At 42.1% G+C, this 16,698-nt stretch overlaps 1 protein-coding gene across 1 annotated transcript in view; it reads right to left on the bottom strand.

Annotated features, from left to right (window-relative positions):
- Positions 1 to 3,122: 3,122 nt before the first annotated feature.
- ZNF45 (zinc finger protein 45) overlaps positions 3,123 to 16,698 on the bottom strand; it is a 69,031-nt gene continuing 55,455 nt past the window's right edge. Inside the window, exons 10-13 of the mRNA XM_045046936.1 lie at positions 15,493 to 15,619; positions 14,879 to 14,971; positions 13,443 to 13,537; positions 3,123 to 7,464 (exon numbers count right to left, since the gene is read on the bottom strand). Of these exons, the coding sequence (XP_044902871.1) occupies positions 6,071 to 7,464; positions 13,443 to 13,537; positions 14,879 to 14,971; positions 15,493 to 15,619 (1,709 nt within the window). The 3' untranslated portion in view covers positions 3,123 to 6,070. The remainder of the gene's footprint in view (positions 7,465 to 13,442; positions 13,538 to 14,878; positions 14,972 to 15,492; positions 15,620 to 16,698) is intronic.

The following is a 16,698-nucleotide window of genomic DNA, read 5'->3' on the forward strand; positions in this document are numbered from 1 at the left end:
TTATACTTTCTGATAAAAATCTTATATTTTATAGTTATTTTATTGCATATAGTTAATTTTAAAAGATGTATGTTACTAAAAACTAAAAATAGTATGAAGCAAAATAAGAAAAATGCACCTAGAATCCTTCCTCCTGAAGATAAAAATTGTCTCCCCATAAACATATATCAATATATATCTATATCTATCTATATCTAGCTATCTATCAACATATATATTTAATTTTTATTCTTTTAATTTTTTAAAGAATTTTTTTAATGTTTATTTGTTTCTAAGAGAGACAGATGAGCGGGGGAGGGGCAGAGAGAGAGGGAGACACAGAATCCGAAGCAGGCTCCAGGCTCTGAGCTGTCAGCACAGAGCCCGACGCGGGGCTTGAACTCACTGACTGTGAGATCATGACCTGAGCCGAAGTCAGACGCTCAACTAACTGAGCCACCCAGGCGCCCCTATATTTAATTTTTAAAATGAAGTCTCAGGGTGCCTGGGTGGTTCAGTTGGTTGAGTGTCTTGCTCTTGATTTTGGCTCAGGGCATGATCTCACGGTGGTGAGATCAAGCCCATGATCTCACGGTGATGAGATCAAGCCCTTTGTCAGGGTCTGTGCTTAGTGTGGAGCTTACTTAAGATTCTCTTTCTCCTTCTGCCCCTCTGACCACCCCCCACAAACACACAATCTCTCTCTCTCTCTCTCTAAAAAAAAAGTAATTGAAAAATAAAATGAAGTCTCATGTTCTATATCCATATAAGCTGAACATTTTGTAATACCAGTTTTGAAAGTCTAGGGGCGCTTGGGTGGCTCAGTCGGTTAAGCATCCGACTTCAGCTCAGGTCATGATCTCGCCGTCTGTGAGTTTGAGCTCTGCGTTGGGCTCTGTGCCGACAGCTCGGAGCCTGAAATCTGCTTCAGATTCTTTGTCTCCCTCTCTGCCCCTCCCCTGCTCATGCTCTCTCTCTGACTCAAAAATAAATAGAAACATTTAAAAATTTTTTTGAAAGAAGTCTAACTCCTTCCAAATGATGGCTGTAGAATGTTACACTGGATGGACTGAGAACTAAAAACGAAAACTGCCCGACATCTGGAAGCTGGTGTAGCCCTCGAAGCTAGGCCATGTTAGTCTCCTTTGGGACATAAATGAATCACAGAATACCATCTTCGAATGAGCGTTCTCTGAGACCATGGTAAAGTGAGACGAAACAAGTCCCCTTCTTAATTTTGTTGAGATGCACACAAAAACGAGGTCACTATGCCATCACACAATGCCAAGCATCCCTTTTTTGCTAGATGGGTGACTGCTACTTCTTTGTCACTTGGACCTTTATTCTTGTTCCAGGCTGCCTTCCCAAAAGGTAACACCTATTGAAATACTCACTCTTAGAATTCCTCCTGCTTTCCGACGGTAGTTCATCTCCAGGAACCCTGCTTCTTTAGGCCTTCCCTAAACCACCCAAACAGAGCTCAAATCCTAGAATAGATTCTTTCTGACACCCTCTTTCTCTCGTGACGCTTCATGGTTTTCCCTGGTGGGTGTACTCCACTGCAACAAATAATAAGCCCAACTTGTCCAACTACCGGCGTGTTTCTGGATGAATTAAGCGTTTTGGCACATCCCCTGAGGAGTAGTAGGTTTGCTATTATATATGGTCCTTAGGCCTGCTTGCAAGGCTGGATTTCGGCTGGTGTCAGGGAACATGGATTTGGGAAGACTTGCTCCGTCCATCACTGGTCAGAGCTGTTCACTGTGTCTCAACTGCGCAACAAGGTTTCTTTTGAACATCCGCTTTCTCTGTTGAAGGTTTGAATTTTGTCACGTGCTAAGTAGATGGCGCCTACATGACCAGCCCTCATTAAGAACCCTAGGTTCTCAGGGGCGCCTGGGTGGCTCAGTCGGTTAGGCGTCCGACTTCGGCTCAGGTCATGATTTCACAGCTCGTGGGTTCGAGCCCCGCGTCGGGCTCTGTGCTGACAGCTCAGAGCCGGGAGCCTGCGTCAGCTTCTGTGACTCCCTCTCTCTCTGCCCCTCCTCCACTCACACGGTCTGTGTCTCTCAAAAATGAATAAACATTAGCAAAAGAAAAAAAAAAAAAACAAGAGCCCTAGGTTCTCAGGGGTGCCTGGGTAGCTCAGTGGGTTGAGCATCCGACTTTGGCTCAGGTCATGATCTCAGTTTGTGAGTTCAAACCCCACATTGGGCTTGCTCCTGTCAGTGCAGAGTCCACTTCGCATCCTCTGTCCCCCTCTGTCCCTGTGCCTCCCCCACTCATGCTACCAAAAATGAATAAATATTTTTAAAGAACCCCTTTTAAAACCCCTTTCTTTTGTAGTCCTATTGTAGACATTTCACACATGTATTCTTTCACTGAAATATAGTCCTAAATCCAGCTATATTCTGTGTCCTCTCAGCAAGTCACAGAACCTGAAGGTGGTAGAAGGGACCCTCAAGCCACTATGCAAATTGAGATAGCATGGATCGCAGTATCTAGTATTCTGTGGAGATACAGAAAATTGATTATGAAAATGAATCTATTAGATACACTTTGTAAGTAAACCCCTCAGTCAATACACTTAAAATATCACCACGGCATCCATGGAGTGTGGAATGGCATCCAAAGCTTCTTTCTCCTTAGAGGCTCCAATGCTATAATGCTCTGTAAGATCCCTACCCATGCACATTTTTTCTTCAAAGCATTTTTCTTAACCTCCACAACATAACCACTTTACTATCTCCAGTATTTGCCTGCTCCCTGGCTTATGCCTCAAGATGAATCTTGTGCATCAACAACAAACATGGCTGACCATACTCATTAGTTTATCTGTGAATACAAATTGTGTCTTATTCCTTAGTTTTGATCTTATCTGCCATATGATAATGCAGAACAATCTTAGTAGGTGACCCAATTATAAGGGACTCCTAATCATCTTTCAAATTCTATTGTAATTTGCCAGTTTGATCAAATCGATGTTCACTGAGAAATAACACACAGTAGAATTACAGAATGGAAAATGCCACCAAATACTCCTTGCCAAAGAATATCATTTAGAGTATCCATTTCTATGTTATGTATGTATATAAACACATAATACACAGAATTATGAATTTATTACACTATGAAGGCTATGGTCTGATTTGACAAAACTTTTATTATGTTCTTCTCCTGCTATTACATGTCCTTGACATTAATTTAATGGCCCCATGTTATTACGGGAATATGTGAAATTTAAACAAATTCTTATTGAACACCTGTTATATCCATTGTTAAAACTCTGTGACATTACTGATGTGGTATTCATCTTTTCATTGTTTGAATCTCATAGTATGTTTCCTATAGTACGATTTCCAGATCGAAGTTGCATGTTACACATTCTGAAGTATACTGCTTTTCAAAAAAATGTTTTTATTGTCACCAAGAAAAACATGTAACTGTCATTTCTGCACCCTGTAATTAATGTATTTGATGCAATCACCAAATCCCAAATTTTTCTAGTATTTATTTTCATGGGGATGAGGGGAAAATATGGGAAGCTGACAAATGTCCTTCAAATTGGCATAAATTTCTACCACAGAAGTTTGATTTAAAAAAAATCCTAATTAGAAGGCAATCATATCAAAGACTACATGGAAATGCAGAAATTTAAAACTCAATGACAAATTCAAAATTAAAAAGTTTTTATCACTACTATATAAATCTGATGTTTTTAGTGTTTCTTTGAGCCCTTGCCTTAACTTTGTTGAGAAAATTCAATTAAGATATGTGCAGTGGCCAGTTATTGTGAAGTTAAATGGTTTCAGTCTGCAATGTGAGAAAAAATCACGAGTTCAACTGCTACTGCGTAAACCAATGGGATATGAGATCAAGACAAGAAAAATAAGAACTCAACCTCAGAACACAGGCTGATAGCCAGAGCCAACCATAATAGGAAACTACCAAAATAATGCTGTGGAACACAGTACTCAGTGTATTTCTGCATTTCAACTATTTGTTCCTCAGAATTATTTATTAGTTTTTTGCTGGTTTCCTTTTCCAAATACAACTTGTAAAGATTGCACATTTTGCCTCTTTGGTTCATTTAAAATATTTTATCACTTTTTGCCATTTTAACAAATATGTATCTTGGTGTGGACATCCTTGGGCTGATTTTTTGGGTGGATCTCTGTGCCTCCTGGATCTGGTTATCTGTTTCCTTCCTCACATTAGGTAAGTTTTCAGCTATTATTTCTTCAGGTAAAATTTCTGCCCCCTTTTCTTTTGGGGTCCCTTTAATGCAAATGTTATTATGCTATTATGCTTGATGGAGTCATTGAGTTCCCTATCCTCAATCTCCATGATTTTCTTCCTCTCATTTGTGTGGCTTACTTTCCATTACTCTCTCTTCCAGGGCATTCATTCATTCCTGTTTCATCTCACCTTCTTCTTATCCCATCAAGTGCATTTTTAATTTATTGTGTTCATCTCTGCTTGGTTCTTTTTAATCTATTAAGGGTCCTGAGACCTATTAAGGGTCTCAGTGATGTCCTCCACTCTTCTCAAACCCAGTGAGTATCTGTGATCATTACTTTAAATTCTCTGTCTGGAATATTACTTATATCCATTTCGCTTAGGTCTCTTGCTGTGGTTTGGTCCTGTACTTCCATTTGGGAGATATTCCCATCTCATTTTGTCTCCATGTCTATTTCTGCATATTAGGAAAGTCAGCTGTGTCTCTTGCTCTCGAAGGTAATGCCCTTATGAAGAACAAGTCCTGTAGTGCCCTGCAGTGCACGGTCTCCTGTTTCCTGGGACCTGTCGCTTCAGGGGCGGGGTCTCCTATGTGTGTTGCTTGTGCCCCAGTGCTGTGTCCTGGGCTCTTTTTATTCAGTCTGGTCACCTGCAGAGGCTCTCTTTGCCTATTGTGGGCAGTGTTTGGTCCCAGCTGGGTAGAGCCCATTTTAATATGTGCTGGTCTGTTTGTGAAATGAGACCTGTTGAAGCTGCCACCTCTGGAACTGATGTTCTGCAAAACACACAGGTCAGGAGACAAGGTAGGCTTGCTCTGGTCTTCACCGTGCCGGGACTGAAGCAGGTGTGATTGGGAAAGGCAGACCCACCAGAGCACAGGGGGGCAGGGGCTGGTGTAACCAAGTTAGGTAAGGAGTGTGGGCGCCATGCTGGTGCCAGCAGGTACCCATGTGCTTATGCTGGGGGGGCCAGGGAGGGAAATGGTTCCCTCCTTTGTTCCCAAAGGAGTGTCCCCATGATCCCTGCCTCTCCAGGCCACACTCAGTAAATTGCTGTCCCTGCTGTCTGCCCCTGGCATTTGCCAAACTTGATTCCTGGTTGTGTCTCCACCAGCTGTTCATCGTGCTCTCCCAGAGCCCAGCCCACAGACACTGGAAATCCAGGCTTTAAGTCCAGCTGGCTGCTGAGAACTCATGCCATTTGGCCCCTCTTGCTTTCAAAGCCAAGTGTTACAGGGATTCATCTTCCCCATGTGGGCTCCCCAGTGTGACAGTCTGTTTTTTGTCTTCTCCACACCACTGGTTCCTTCTCCTCCACAGACGGCCAGTCTGGCTCACTCCCAAACTGCATCTTTGCCCTTCCTACCTTCTCTGATATGGCCTCTTCTCTACCTTTAGATGTTGACTTTGTTCTGCCAGTGTCGGGGTCAATTTCTGGGTTATTTACGCTGATGTGAGTGTTGTCTAGTTGCATCGATGAGAGGAGTGGAGCTTAGCGTCCTCCTACTCCACAATCTTCCCTAATTCTCTCTTCCTTTTGATTCATTTAACAAATGTGTACTAAGTGCATACACAGAGTGCTATTCAATGCTGATTGTATAGATTCAGCAGCAAACAAACTCCCTGCCCTCATGAAGCTTCTATTTCAGGGGACATCGATTTTAACATCCACCATTAGAATCTGATAAAGGCCTAAAGAAATTGTTATATTTAGGCCTTTTTCTGGAGTGATAGCTACAACTGCCAAGGTTCTTGTACCTTGTACACTGCACCACTTATGTGACCTTGGGATCACCAGGATGCATTCAGCTACGGCTGAAACATTCACTTTAATGAAACAAATGTTTTCCCTCCTATGAGACAGAATGAGATTTATCCTCAACGTGGATTCTGTGATGAATTTTAACATACGAACTTGAACTGAACTGCTTACTGCATATCTCACACTTGTAAGGTTTCTCCCCTGTGTGAACTCTCTGATGAGATTTTAAATGTCCAGATTGACTGAAGACCTTACCACACACATTACATTTGTACGGTTTCTCTCCAGTGTGGACTCTCTGATGAACTTTAAGATTTGAGGTCCTAGTGAAGTGCTTACCACATGTCTTACAGGTGTATGGGTTCTCTCCCAAATGGACACTCTGGTGCACATCAAGATCCAAGCTCGTCTTGTAGCCCTTCCCACATTCCTCACATTTGTATGGCTTTTCTCTGGTGTGGACTTTCTGATGAGCTTGCAGGCACGATTTCTGACCAAATCCCTTCCCACATTCTTCACATTTGAATGGTTTTTCTCCACTGTGGACTCGCTGATGTGTCAAAAGAGGTGAGACCCACCTGAAGCTCTTCCCACATTCCTTACAATTATAAGGTTTCTCCTCTGTGTGGAACCTCCGATGATAATAAAGATGTGTCCTAGAAAAGAAGCTCTTTCCACATTCTTCACATTTGTATGGTTTCTGTCCCATGTGGACCTTCTTATGGATACGAAGACGTGAACGCCAAGTGTAGGACTTCCCACACTCCTCACACTTGTATGGTTTTTCTCCCGTGTGGACCACACAATGACTATTAAGTGCTGATCTACGACGGAAGTTCTTACCACAGATATCACACTTGAATGGCTTCTCCCCGGTATGGACTCTCTGATGGTCCTGAAGATGGCAAGCATTAATGAAGGCCTTTCCACATCCCTCACACTTATAAAGTTTCTCTCCCGAGTGTAACCTGCAATGATTACTAAGTTCTGATCTACGACTGAAGCCTTTCCCACATTCCCCACATTTGAATGGCTTCCCTATGGTGTGGATTTTCTGATGAGTTTGCAGGCATGAGCTCTGACTGAATTCCTTACCGCACTCCTCACACCTATACCGTTTCTCTCCCAGGTGAACTCTCTGATGAATACGAAGCGCTGAGCTATAAAAGAAGCATTTCCCACACTCGCGACATGTGTGAGACTTCTCCCCTGAGTTTATGTGTTGAAGATCACAGTGGGAGGTATCACTAAAGATCTTTTTGCACTCATTTCCCAGGGAAGTCTTCTGGCCTGTGTGGGTTTTAGACCGTGCTGCCTCAACGTGGCTGGGTAAATCCCATTGTCTGTGGAATTGAGAACTCTTTATCATGGAGTCGTGACACCAGGTTAAGTCATCTGCAATATGCTGCCAGATTTGCCAGCAAGAAAGTTCTTCATGTGGTTCCACTTTAGGAATAGTCTCCATCTTGTGTTGGATTTTGTCTCCTAAAAGACAAAGAATGCAGAGATGTGGGCAAATGAAGGCTTTGTTCGGTGTCCTCAAGATTTAACAGTTAGGAAAGAGCATGAGAGTTTAATGAACCCAGGGAATATTCCCTACATCCTTCTAGTGTGTACCATGGTCTCTGGTTTAAATGCCTACAGAAACCAAGAGGTAATCCAGTAGGGTCCTATCCACTAAGCACCAATGAAACAAATTTAGAATCATGCCAAGCCTCATATGTAATGGACAAGTTAGAAATCAAAGAATTAACGAAAATGATAATGATACGTACTAATTTTGCGACTTCCACTCAATTTCATAAATCGGTGTAAATTCTTAAATAGTAAAATATGCAGCAAATAAGTTACATAAACAACGAGGCCTGTCCTCAACATCAAAGAGACAGTTCTAAGCCCCTGGAATGCCATGCCTGAAATGAGCGCAATAGGGACTTCAGTCACATTAGATTACTTTAGCAATATGATTTAGGGATGACACTGACCACACCAGAAAAACTAAGAACATGATGTTGGGTGGGGCTTTCATTTACCTGGTAGCGTGGACCAAGAGACTGAGAATAACCATATGAAACCATTCAGTCTATACTGGTCATGTGACAGAGCTCCAATAATTACTCTGGACACTGAGGATCACATGAGTTCCCCTAATTGCCAATATCCTGTGTATAACTGTACACTTTCATTTTGGAAAGTAACACAATAACAAGTCCCTGATTCTATGGAGACAAGACAATGGAAACTGCATATGGTACTTCTCTAAACTCTCTCTCCTATGCTTTTTCTCATGCCTTTCCTATAATAAACTAAGCATAACAGCTTTCAGTGAATTCTACCAGCCCTTTTAGAAAATTATTCAATCTGAAGGCAATTTTGGGAACCCCTCAAACTTTTAGTTGGTGTCAAGTACAGGAGGTCTGTGTGAACTGTCCCTCAAAACCTTACAGTTGCTTAGACTCTTTGCAATCCTATATATCAAGCACCCAGAACTGATTATATCTATATGTTCTAAGTGTTCCCGCAAATTCTACACAATATGGGTAGCTCATCTTATTTTTGTGCTAATATATGTAGTAACTTAATTAAGATACCTGAAATTAAAAAGGGACAGGAAACTGCAGTTTTACTGTGAGGTCAGAAATTTGTACCCCACAGGAATACAAGGAGGGTGGTGTTCCTAATGAAAGAACTGGAAGATGGCAAGAACCGCGAGGGGTGGAAAGGATACATAAAGGCTTATGCACCGGTTTCTTCTGAGGCTTCTGGACTATCTCATACTAAACAGAGTGTGGAAAATCTTGTGTAGAATATTGGGCTTTCACATGAGTTTTTCTGACTGAAAACTATAGCCTTTTAGTTGGCTGTAAAATAAATTTAAAATCATTCAATAAGCATTTAGAAAAAAAGGGACAGAAATCATCAGAGTATCATTATTCATAGGAATGGGGTGATTGCAAGAATTCTTATAAAGTTGTACACATAAATCTACACACAAATGAAATGTTTCTTTTGGGTACACTGAAAGATGCATTTCCTAGTAGGGCTTGTGCTCTAAAAAGTTTGAAAACTTAGTTCAGGAACTCAGCAAGTCTATAATTAAACAAAGCGTTCAAATGGAAAGTCCTAAGGGCAAAAACTTGGAAAAATACTAACAGGTGTGTATGCGCCTCTTGGTAGATGCTAGTTTATGGTTATATTTAATAAACTGTCCCTTTAAAATAGTTTTCTTTGGGGCATCAGGGTGACTCAGTCGGTTAAGCATCCGACTTCGGCTCAGGTCATGATCTCATGGTTCGTGGGTTCAAGCCCTGCATCAGGATCTGTGCCCTCAGCTCAAAGCCTAGAGCCTGCTTCAGCTTTTGTGTCTCCCTCTCTCTCTGCCCCTCCCCTGCTCACACTTTGTGTGTGTGTGTGTCTCAAAAATAAATAAACATTAAAATAGTTTTCTTTGGGCGGGGGATATAAGAAGTCTCTCCAAGGATGTGACAATTTTGAGTGGGCTGTTTCCTGATACTTTCCAGGTTATAATGTTCATCAATTGCAGATGGAAATAATAGGCTTCATGATAAATGTATGGAAATCATGTGAAATGATTATTCTTTAATGGCTAAATTTGTAGAAAATAAAGGTGCAGAAATAGATACCTTAATTTTTGACCAAAATGATCAGGTATAGACAACATTCAGCTGTGTGACTGGGGTTACTTTCATCTCCTCCCCTTCTGGCACATGGAGAGGAAACTTGGCAACAGTGGGGTGGATGTAGGCTTTGTAAGATGCCAGTGTGCTGTAGATGGGCAAACTGTGCAAAACAAAACCTTTCAAGCTGATTACTATCTTGAGCGATCAGGAAGTTGAGATTTTTTTTTTTTCTCCACTTGTTGGGCAGCTATCTAGGAAAAGACATCAGAATCCTCATTTTTAAAAAAAGATTTTCTTGGGGTGCCTGGGTAGCTCAGTCAGTTAAGCATACGATTCTTGGTTTTGGCTCAGGTCATGATCTCACAGTTCGGGAGTTTGAGCCCCGTGTTGGGCTCTGTGCTGACAGTGCAGAGCCTATTTGGGATTCTCTCTCTCTCTCTCTCTCTCTCTCTCCCTGTCTCTGCCCCTCCCCTGCTCATGCTGCCTCTGTCTCTTTAAAAATAAATAAACTTTAAAAAAAAAAAAAAAAGATGTTCTAGGGGTGCTTGGTTGGGTCAGTCAGTAAAGCACATGACTCTTGATCTTGGTGTTGTAAGTTCAAGCCCCATGTTGGGTGTAGAAATTACTTAAAAAAATATTTTTTTAAAAGAGAAGTATCTGGGGGGAAGAAGGAAGATGGCAACGGAATAAGAGTACCCATGGACTGTCCCATGAATACAAGTAGGTAACTATGAGACATCCTAAATACCCCAGAAATCAACCTGAACAATGGCAGCACAAACTCTGTAACTAAAGGTAGAGAAGAAGCCGCAGAGAAGTCAGGAAGTGTGGGGACACAGTTCGGGAGAGAAACGGATCATGGCTGCTGTGGTGAAGAGGGAGCTGTAGTTGTGGAGAAGGCGGTGAGACAGACGAGCACATGGGAGCGCACGGGGAAAATGAATCCCCACGGCAACTGGCTTGGAAAGCAAGAGGGGCCAAATTTCATGAGTTCTTGCAACCAGCGGTGCTGAAAGCCTGGAGCTGTAAGTCAGCAGGCTTGGCTCGGGGACAGCCTGAAGTCTTTGGGGCTGCTCTTGGAAGCAAAGCAGGACAAACAGCCCACGGACATACAGCACGGAAACGGGAGATCTGAAGAGCACCTGGGGGGCACCTGAGTGGCTGAGTCGGTTAAGTGTCCGACTTCAGTTCAGGTCATGATCTCATGGTTTGCGGGTTCGAGCCCCACGTCGGGCTCTGTGCTGACAGCTCAGAGGTTGGAGCCTGCTTCGGATTCTGTGTCTCCTTCTCTTTGCCCCTCCCCTGCTCGTGCTCTGTCTGCCTGTCTCTGTCTCTCTCTCTCAAAAATGAATAAACATTAAAAATAAATAAATAAATAAATGAAAGAAATAAAAAGCATACACATCAGTAAAGAAGAAGTCAAACTTTCACTATTTGCAGAAGCCATAATCCCCTATATAGGAAACCTGAAAGATTCCACCAAAAAACTGCCAGAACTGATAAATGAATTCAGTGGAGTCACAGGATACAAATTCAATGTACAGAAATCCGTTGCGTTTCTACACACCAGTAATGAAGCAGCAGAAAAAGAAACTAAGGAATCAATCCCATTTACACATGCACTAGAAATAATGAGATACGTAGGAATTATGCTAACCAAAGAAGTGAAAGACCTATACTCTGAAAACTATAAAACACTGATGAAAGAAACTAAAGACGACCACAAAGAAATGGAAAGACATCCCATGCTCTGAGACTGAAAGAGCAAATAACTGTTAAAATGTCTGTACTCCCCAAAGCAATCTACATATTTAATGCAATCCCTATCAAAAGACCTGTCAGAATGGCTAAAATCAAAAACACAGAAGACAGCAAGTGTTGGTGAAGAGTTGTGTACTGTTGGTGGGAATGCAAACTGGTTCAGCCACTGTGGAAACAGTATGGGGGCTCCTCAGAAAGTTAAAAACAGAGCTAACCTACCATCCAGCAATTGCACTACCAGCTATTCACCCAAAGAATATTAAAAAAAACTAGTTCAAAGGGATACGTGCATGCATCCCTATGTTTATAGCAGTGTTATTAACAATAGCCAAACTGTGGAAGCAGCCCAAGTGTCCATCAACCGATAAATGGATAAAGATGTGGTATATATACACAATGGAACATTATCTGGCTAGAAGAAAGAACGAAATCTTGCTATGGGCAATGACATGGATGGATCTAGAGAGTACGATACTAAGTAAAATGAGTCAAAGAGAGACAAATACCATGTGATTTCGCTCATCCGTGGAATTTAAGAAAGAAGACAAATGAACAAAGGGGGTAAAAAAAACAGAGACCAACCAAGAAACTACAGAGAAAAAACTGGTAGTTACCAGAAGGGAGATGTGGGGGGGGGGGGGGGAGGGTGAAATGGCTGATGGGGATCAAGGAGTGCATCTGTTGTGATGAGCGTGAGGTGATGTATGGAATTGCTGAGTCACTATATCGTACACCTGAAACTGATGTAACATGGTACATTAACTGGAATTACAATAAAAATCTTTAAAAAAAGAAGTATTTCTTTCCAGAAATGACTATGCCCCCTCTAAAAGGAAAGCCATAGGGAAAGCATGTTTGCCTGTATGGTCACAAGCACAGTGCTTAGAAGTTTCCTTGTGAAAACAGATGAACATAAGGGAAGGGAAGCAACAATAATATAAAAACAGGGAGGGGGACAAACCATCAGAGACTCTTAAATACAGAGAACAAACTGAGGGTTGCTGGCGGGGTGTTGGGTGGGGGGGATGGGCTAAATGGGTGAGGGGCATTAAGGAGGACATTTGTTGGGATGAGCACTGGGTGTTCAAAGTAAGTGATGAATCACTAAATTCTATTCCTGAAATCATTATTACACTGTATGTTAAGTAACTTGGATATAAATTAAAAATACATAAAAAGTAAATCAATAAATATTTTAAACATCAAAAAAGAAATTTCCTTGTGATACAAGTCAAGGGTACATAAAGAATCAAACTTAAGTGTGATTACATCTAAATAAGTAGAAACCAGATAGCCGGCCATTTGAGGACAAGACATGTTCTGCAGTATCTTCAATTCACTCTGGTTTATGGATCACTTATTAGCGGTTTCCATGAGTCATGGAGTGACTGGGTGAAAAGGAAGCCTACACACTGGTTTCTTAGAGAAGGTCTGGATGTTTCTTTGGGCTGTTTCGTTGAAAATGGGGTGGAAAAACTTTGGACATAGATAAATTGGTCTTCAGCAGTTTTTTCCAAATTGCAAACGAAAGACCTTTTAGTGCACTGTAAAATAAATTTAAAAGCCTGTAATAAGCGTTCAGAAAAACAAACTATCCTGCATCACCACAAGCAAGAAATACAGTCCATTTCTCCTATCCGTTAAGACATTCATTAAGTCAAATATTTACAGGTATCTGCCATATCCCAGGACTAGTCTAGGCACTGAGGACACATCAATAATCAAATCAATCAAAATTCTCCTCCTGAAGATTATATCCACTGGAGAGAGAGGGGTAAGAGGCAAAGACATATATATGAGACACAATATAAGGCAGGAAGAGTAAAGACAGCATTGTATTTTAAACAGAATGGTCAGAAGGCCTGTGTCATGGTAGCAAAACTCTGCAGAGACTGGAATGAAGAAGGGAAGAGCCGGCAGGAAGTTTTGGGGAAAGACTGTTCCAGGCAGAGCAAAGAAGTAAAGGACCCTGAGGGAGAAGCTTCTGTAACAGACTTAATAATGGTTCCTGAAAGATGTCCGCGTCCCATCCCCAGAACCCGTGAACTTTTGCTATGTTACCTGGGTTGCAGATGCAATGCAGGCTGCTGATCAGCTGATCAGAAAAAGAGGAAGATCGTCCTGGATTATCCGGGAGGAATGTAATCAGAAGGGTCCTGAAAGGCAGCAGACACAAGAGGCAGAAGAGGGGCAGAGGGAGAGTACCCAAGAACGGTCAGGGAGATGCAGTGTCGCTGGCTTCGAAGACGGAGGAGGGAGAATGAGAGTCGAGAACTGGGCAGGCCGCACATGCTGGTAGCCCGAGGGAAAAATCTCTCCCCTCGAGCATCCAAAGAGGAACACGGCACCTTGCTATTATCCCAGGGAGATGTGTCAAAGTTCACACCTCAAGAACAAACACACCTTAAAATTTTGTCGTTTAGTCTACTACACTCATAGTAATTTGGAAAGTCAGCAATAAGCAAAGTACAGTATACTTGGCAGGTCCTGGTAACCGCAGGGAGGGCGATGTGGGTGGAGAAATGGAGCAAGAGGAGCACCTGGTTGGCGCCATCGATAAGAGCATGTGACTCTTGATCTTGGTTGTGAGTTTAAGCCCCATGTTGGGTGTAGAGACAACTTAAAAATAAAAAAAAACTTGAGGTGCCTGGGTGGCTCAGTCGGTTAAGCATCTGACTTTGGCTCAGGTCATGATCTCACAGCTTGTGGGTTTGAGCCCTGCGTCGGGCTCTGTGCTGACAGCTCACAGCCTGGAGCCTGTTTTAGATTTTGTGTCTCCCTTTCTCTCTGCCCCTCCCCTGCTCGTGCTCTGTCCCTCTCTCTCTCAAAAGTAAATAAACGTTAAAAAAATTAAAAAATTTAAAAAATTTTTTTAAATCTTAAGAAAGAAAAATGGAGAGAGAACAGGAGTTGTATTCAAAGGAGAGAGAGTGGGGATGCAGAACAGACCAGGGAGGACTCTAAGAGCCACTTTAGGGGCACGTGGGTGGATTAGTCGGTTGAACACCTGATGTCACTTCAGGTCATGATCTCACGGTTCGTGGGTTCGTGCCCCGCATTGGGCTCTGTGCGGACAGCTCGGAGCCTGGAGCCTGCTTCGGATTCTGTGTCTCCCTCTCTCTCTGCCCCTCCCCACCTCAAGCTCTGTCTTTCTCTCTCTCTCAAAAAAAATAAACATTAAAAAAAATTTTTTTTAATTAAAAAAAAAAAAAGAGCCACTTTAAGTGGTTTTAACTTTAAGGGGGAAAAAGAAGCCATAATGGATTTTGAACAGAGGAATGGCAATCTCGTGTACACTTCCAAAGGATCACTGTGGCTGCTCCCGTGGATAACACATATAGGATGGGAAGTGTGGAAGCAGGACAACCCATAAAAAGGCTGTTGTAATAATCCAGGAAAGAGGTTTGGCAGTTTAGAACAAGGCGATGGAAATGAGCATGGAAAAATGTGACAGACAGGTGAGTTGCCTCCACGCCTCACAGTTACTTGGATCTTACCCGAATTGCCTTTTCCTTGGGTTGCTAACTTCATCATCCAAAACTTTCCTTCCCTTACCAAGTGGACCATATCTCGTTTGAATGGTTGATGCCCTGCGAGCACACAAAGTCATACGTGTTGTAGGTAAAATTCACTGGAGAATTAGGTTCCCACTACATATTCTTCAAGCATTCAGAAGCAGCATTTTTCAAACTTTCTTTTTTCATGACCCATTTGAAGAAATATCATTTGCCAAGTCTCCTACACATATGTGTTAAGAAATACTCTTCTTCAATGTTTTGGAAGAGTGGGAGAAGCTTGCTAACATCTCGTTTGTTTATTTCATTAAAAGTTGATAATAGGGCTCCCTGTACTGGTTTTATAACTCATGATAGGATCAGAAATACAAAAAGTAGAGCTGTATACCGTTCATTTAGTTCTTCAACAAAACAAAAACTTGCCCTTTGATCAAAACAAAACAAAACAAAACAATGCTGTGTGTCCCATATATATTAGGAAAGTCATATCCCCAAACTCAGAGAACCATTTCAAGCGCCCCAAAGCCTCAAAAACCCACGGATACAAAGCTACTCCTGGAGACTAACATTCAGTTACAGAGAGCTCATGTCCTCACCCACAGAGACCAGGTTCCCGAAGTTCTCCAGCATCACTTCTCGGTACAGCTTCCTCTGGGTGGGGTCCAGCAGCCCTAGCTCCTCCTCCGTGAAGACCACAGCCACGTCCTTGAATGTCACTACCTCCTACAACACCAAGCACATATAACCTCAATCTTACAACCAACCTTCACTGTGAGGGATAGCGCCGAGATACTATCTTCTTATCTGTCACTTTTACTCAACGGAATGGCTAATGTTCTTGACCATTGGTTTCCTGTGTAAACCTGAGCAGGTTTCCTATATTTTACATATGTAAGTGGAAGATGCAATCAAGAACCTCCTTATACAACAGCTCTGAGGAGTAAATGCAGAGACAGAACTAAGTGCCTGGAAAATCCAGCAAGACTGGATATTTTAAACTAAAGTTATACCTTAGTTTATAGCTGGAGGCAAGCAAGATGTCCCTTAGGTGGTGAATGGATAAACTATGCACATCCATACCAGAATATAATTAAAAAAAATTTTTTTTAATATTTATTCATTTTTGAGAGATAGAGGCAGAGAGAGAGAGACACAAAGAATCCAAAATGGGCTCCAGGCTCCAAGCTGTTAGCACAGAGCCCGATGCAGGGCCTGAACCCATGAACCGTGAGATCGTGACCTGAGCCGAAGTCAGATGCTCAACCAACTGACTGAGCCACCCAGGTGCCCAACACCAGAATATAATTTAAGGAGGAAAAAAAGAACTATCAAGCCACAAAAAAAAAAGATATGTTTTTACCTTAAATTCACATTACTAAGTAAAAGCAGCCAATCTGAAAGGTTATATACTGTACAATTCCAACCATATAACATTCTGGAAAAGGTAAAACTGTGGAGACTGTAAAGAGATCAGTGGTTGCCAGGGGTTAGGGAAAGGGAGGGGTAAATAGGTGCAACACAGGATTTTTTAGAGCAGTGAAACTACTCTGTATGATACTATAATGGTGGGGCCATATCATTATAAAGTCCAAACCGACAGAAAGAACAACATCAAGAGTGAATCTTAATGTAATCTAGGGACTCTGGGTGATAATGATGTCCCAATACAGGTTCATCGACTGTAACACTGCACCACTCTGGTGGGGGATGTTGACAATGGGAGGGATTGTGGGTGTGTGGGGGCAGGGAGTACACGGGCAATCTCTGTACTTTCTGCTGGATTTTACTGTCAGTGTTCAACT

This window comes from Felis catus, chromosome E2 (assembly GCF_018350175.1).
Source record: "Felis catus isolate Fca126 chromosome E2, F.catus_Fca126_mat1.0, whole genome shotgun sequence".
NCBI classification, from domain to species: Eukaryota; Metazoa; Chordata; class Mammalia; order Carnivora; family Felidae; genus Felis; species Felis catus.